At 36.4% G+C, this 5,401-nt stretch overlaps 1 protein-coding gene across 1 annotated transcript in view; it reads right to left on the bottom strand.

The window, feature by feature from the left end:
* The window catches only part of LOC108746424, a 33,564-nt gene that overhangs the window by 12,031 nt on the left and 16,132 nt on the right, over positions 1-5,401 (bottom strand). The window contains exons 3-5 of the mRNA XM_018483198.1: positions 2,983-3,294; positions 2,168-2,392; positions 759-1,067 (exon numbers count right to left, since the gene is read on the bottom strand). Coding sequence (XP_018338700.1) covers positions 759-1,067; positions 2,168-2,392; positions 2,983-3,294 — 846 coding nt within the window. The remainder of the gene's footprint in view (positions 1-758; positions 1,068-2,167; positions 2,393-2,982; positions 3,295-5,401) is intronic.

Below are 5,401 nucleotides of genomic sequence, written 5' to 3'. Positions count from 1 at the left end.
CTTCTTCACCATCCGTGGTTCCTTGCTCGAGTTCGACGCCCTCCATGACCACTCGCACTGTATCACCGGCTTGTTCGCCAAGCACCGTAGGAAGACCGATTCGCCGGCTGCAACCTGCACGCCGCGCGACAACTGCACGAACTCGACTATAAAAGGGAAGCAAAAGCTCTTCGATGGTTTTTCAATCGTGGAATGGATCGCGTGGCGTAAGATCCATCGGAGTCATCGTGGCGCAAAATAAATGTGACACTGTTGAGTATTTTTCAATATTCAACAGTTACTAATAATTATTTCACAAAGTTATCAAAAGTAGTTGGTTTTAAATATGTGTAAAATATACAGGAGAGCGTTGAACTTTAAAGCAATAAAAAATTATGTAATTTTTGTTATTTAAAAGGTATGCCTTACATTTATCAAACACGAATTTTAACTTTAAGAAAATTATGAAATGTAAAATATATAATTATTCTTATATTTTCTTTCATTGCATTTTCAATTAATCATTATACAATTCTTTGCACGTAAAGATTGCAATCAATTAATTTACGTCAATATAAAAATAAATAAAACAGATTACATGCGTATAAACGTCAGCATAATTAATTAGATACAACACTAAGAGAATTGACCGAGAAACATTCAACACAAATAAGTAAAGAAGGCCGTATTTGGTCAAAGCGAGCCTTAGTATTACTAATAGTATTTTTATACGAATTTTATAATTTCCAATTCAAGCAAACGGCGAACTAATTAAATACCTTCCGATATGAGAAAACGGACGGGAGTCGCCTGGGTGAAGGAGGAATTCGGATCTACTCGCGCACCGCAGGTCCAGTAGCCTTCTTGCTCCGGTAGGACGTTCTTGAACTTGATACTGCATTCCGTACTGTCATTGCCAAAGGCTGGAAACGATTTCACGTCGAGGTTCCAGGGTTGCGACTGGTTCAGCTGCCGCCAGGACCACTGGCATTCGCGCACCGGCGACTTCGTCTGACACATTATCTGCGCCGAGGATCCCGCCGGCACCTCAACGACATTCTCGTGCTTCGCGAATGTAATGAGAATGCCTGAAACATGCGCCAGTTGCACCTTCGATATCTCTTACGTAATTTGAAAACAAGGGATTCGAAAGTTAATTAGAAAGATCAACTCGCGAAAATGTAATTAGAAATGAAACTCGTCGCAATTAATTATTTCTCTTTCTTTCTCTCTTCATTCTGTTCAGTACGAGGCCTTGTGTGTGCTGGCACTTTCATTTTCAGATTCTCTAATTAATTCGGAATCGACCTATTCTGGAAGGAAATGTATATCTATAATGTTTATATGTTTCATATAGCAATATAGTATGATTCATTCGCGATAGTTATCGAAGTAAACCGAATTCGAATGGAAACAACATTTCCATGATTCACTTGTCTTTCACTTTTTGGATGACTCATTCGGAGGATCGTTGCCAAAACTCAAAATTGAATCTAATAAACGTAATATGAATAAAAAATTAATTACTGATAATTTAGTACCAAATTTTAATTAAATATTGAAACACAGTGCAAAATAAATGATGATATTTTATGTCACAAAATTCTTAAAAAAATATATAATTGTTGACACAATTGATAAAAACAAAGAGCGACATCGAGAGCGTTTTGTCACCAAGAATTCGAGGCCGTCCGAAAGCAACTACGTAAATACATTGTGCTTATTCACCATATTCATGCGATCAAAATTGTAAGCAAAGAACATTATATGATTCAAACAGCTTTATCTTGTAGAATATCAGAAATAAATATAGATATTGTAAAAGATAAGTGATGGTCTTATTGAATTTTCAAACAACTTGTCTGTAATCATTTAACTCGAAACCTAATTAAATTAATTTATCAATAGAGTGTAAATAAAAGAAGAAGAAAAAAAATAATTTTATTACAGTACTAAAAAAATTGTTTGATATATTATAATATTTATACTTAAGAATTTTTTTCTATTAAAAATATAATTTCTCTTGTTACAAACGTAGATATAAGTATTTCAAGACAAAAAGTACAACGAACTTAGACTAAATTTGATCGAGTACGAGAAGATATCAAGATATCATATCTAAAAGTATATCTAAAAGTATAGAAATTTTTGAAATCGATGGGATTAACAAGATTGGAATGAATCCTACCGTGATTAACATTGACGATGCTAAGCTTAGCAGGATCGGTGCTAGTGAAAGGATCGTTGGTCGAGGCTCTCGCCGCGCAAGTCCAGTATCCTGTCTGCTCGTGCTTAGTGCTGGAGAATCTCACGGAGCAATCGTTGCTGTTATTCCCGAACGCGGGGAACTGTCGTACGGGCAATGGGTGGGTCGTGGGAGTTGCTGTAGTTGCGATCGTTGGGATCGCCGTGGCTGAAATCACCGAGAGGTTCGAGCGAACGGCATCGATGAATATTCAGCGCGCGATTACAGAATTATGAATAATGCCTGCGATATCCGGCGTAGAAAGATAAGCCTGAACTATAAGAATAGTTATCGCGCGGACTGGAGGAAAGCGATAAGAGAGAACACATGGATGAATTTTAAAAGTGACTTGATTAACTCAGTGTTGAATTTATGATTGCATAAAAAAAAAAAATCTTTAAAATTTTAAGGGAAAAATACTTTTCTATCGTTTTTATAGAATACTATGAGACTCCAGCCTTTCTTACAGTTAAATAATTTACGCTAAAAATTATAGATGTGGATTTAACACCTTCTGGAGTCTATACAATTCTCACTGTGTTGGTGTTAATATCAACATCAATATGATGTGGATTTAACATCATGGGTTTTAAATTCACACAATGATGATGTTGTGCAAACACCAGGGGTTAAATACTCTATTGGTGTTAATATTAACGTTAAAGTGTGAGAATTATATAGACCCTATCAGACATCGATTCTCACGTGTATCAGGAATTGGATTTGCCGTAGAAGGAACAATGCGATATTGCGCTTACTTGTAGAAACCGGTGGGCTTTCACTAACGTCCGGAAGCGGCAAGTGAACCGGTGGCAATGGCTGCCAGGACCATTGGCATTCAGCCACAGGATTAGCAGTACGGCATGCCAACAACACGGACGATCCCAGTTCCGTTTCCGTATGCTCCGGGATATCGACGAACACCACGGCAATCGGCGACGACTTTGTTCCCGGCATTATGTCGTCCATGGAGTGACCCTCCACTTCAGGAACGACGGTCGACTCCGAGACATTTCTAACGTCTTCTTCCGATATCGTAGTCGTATTAACGGATTGGTCGATAGGATTAGCTAAATACCAGGCAAAAAAAAAGCAGTAATTGTAAATTAATTTATAATTTTTTAATTTGTTTTACTTGGAATATTTGTGTTTGTAATGAAAAATAATCGATAGAGATTAAATGCGTTAAGAAAAGCAGTTTTGCAATTGTAGTAAAAGCTTCTTTAATGACGTCTCACCCTTCCTCACAGAATCTAAATCAATTATATTAAAAACATCTTACAACAGTTACAAAATTGCTTTTTTCTGTTGAACGCAGTTCATTGTAAAGTTACAAGAGAGAAGCGGAAGTGAAAGAAAAAAAAACATGCTTCAAAAAAATTTTTTTATGAATCTCCCGCGCGATAAAACGTAATATAAGCGGTTCTACTTTCGTGAAAGTAACGAATGATAAAAAGATCACCGACATTAAATGTGTTAATAGAGCAAAGGTGGCCCTGCGTGAAAAATCGAAAGCGCAGATCGGCAAGCCGACGTCGCGAGGACGTCGCAAGATGTCCAGCACGAAGAAGAACGGATATGTGGGACATGCTGGGCAGGAAGCTACCGACAGTCACGTAGACAATCGCCTTGCGTCGCGCGTCTGTCACCATGCGCAGATAGAATCAGGGTCGGATCGATAGATCGACTCGGGAATCATTCGTGTCTCCAAAAGCAACTGGCTTTATTTCCGTATTTGCGTGACTATTTGCGGAACTGATGAAACTTTATATTGTGCAAGAATTGCTGACGCAGACTTCGTGTCTATTGCGCAGCCAGGCAGCTGCTCACAGACATATGTTTACGTGTAATATCACGTGAATTAAATTGACTACAATTATAATAGCAAAGAGAGACACAGCCAAACTTTGAAATTCACAAGGTAGATGGATTGATTTAGAATAGCGTCTGTAAACATTAATTATTTACTTTAAAATAATATAAATATTTATATAAGATATATATATATATATATATATAATATATAATATATAATGATATAAATAAACCCAGTAATCTTAGAAATTTATAATAAAATAGGTAAACTTTTAATATCATAAAATTTTGATAAAGTATAACAATTAATAAATTAATTAATAATAATCTTGTTACGTTTAATTAATCATATTTTCTGTTTATTTTAAATATATATAAAAAAAAGGAGAAGAAAGTAAAGGTTTCTCAAATTGTTTTTAAATTTTAAATTAATTTTCAACTTAATCTAAATTGTTAAAATCGCTTAGGGGGATTTTAAAACTAATGAGTTAATAAGGATTCTCTTTGAATCATTCATCGGCGATTGGTGAAGGAAGAGAGCCCCTGCGACCGATTGCACGCTTTCTACATGGCGAGTATGTAGTGCGTACACAATTACAATGTCCGAAGTTGGTCCTTGGTATTGTCGCATAACGTTCGTCAGTTTATACGTTTAAAGCCGATGTCGTCCTCAAGACAAATGGAGCTGGTGGCTGACACTGGAAGGTCGTTTCCTTTACATTGACATACTGATTGTCGGCATATAGTTTTGTAGCGCTACGTGCCTTTCGACCTTATTAGACCTGATCGAGTGTCGGAATCCCCGCGTGGATTTCTCTGTCGCAATCGGCCGTTGCACCAATTTCGTAACAGTCATAATTCCGTACAATGTTATGCCTTGAATGGAGTCGGCGAACATGATGGAAATTCGTAAGCAGATCAACGTGATATTATTCTGAAGAGTTATATATTATATGTAACTATTTTTAAAATGGTAGACATATGTGTATGTTTGTAAAACTAAAAATTGTAGAGTAAGATCATATGGATTTAACTCTCACTCAAATTGACACTTGATCCTCGCATCTTCCATTTCATGTTATTTTTATGCTCGTCAAGCACAATTATTTCTCGAGCCAATTTTCTCAAAATTGATTTCTAATTTTACTTAGGCTACAGTTTTCATCTCGCACTTTGATATTCTTCGCTAACATTTAACTTTCACGCTTATTTCATAGAACATGATTTAGCTACTATGCACAGTCGATCAAGAATTTTTGGGTCGAGGAAGTGGGTAGATCCCATTGAGTTGCTATTTAACTTTCTATGACAAATATTCGCTTTCTTTGACAAATATGCGTGTCTCGGCATTGGAGAATTGGT

This window comes from Trachymyrmex septentrionalis, unplaced genomic scaffold, assembly GCF_001594115.1.
Source record: "Trachymyrmex septentrionalis isolate Tsep2-gDNA-1 unplaced genomic scaffold, Tsep1.0 scaffold17, whole genome shotgun sequence".
Lineage (NCBI taxonomy): Eukaryota > Metazoa > Arthropoda > Insecta > Hymenoptera > Formicidae > Trachymyrmex > Trachymyrmex septentrionalis.
Note: the sequence above shows the minus strand (reverse complement) of the source record. Positions and strands in the feature narration are given on the sequence as shown.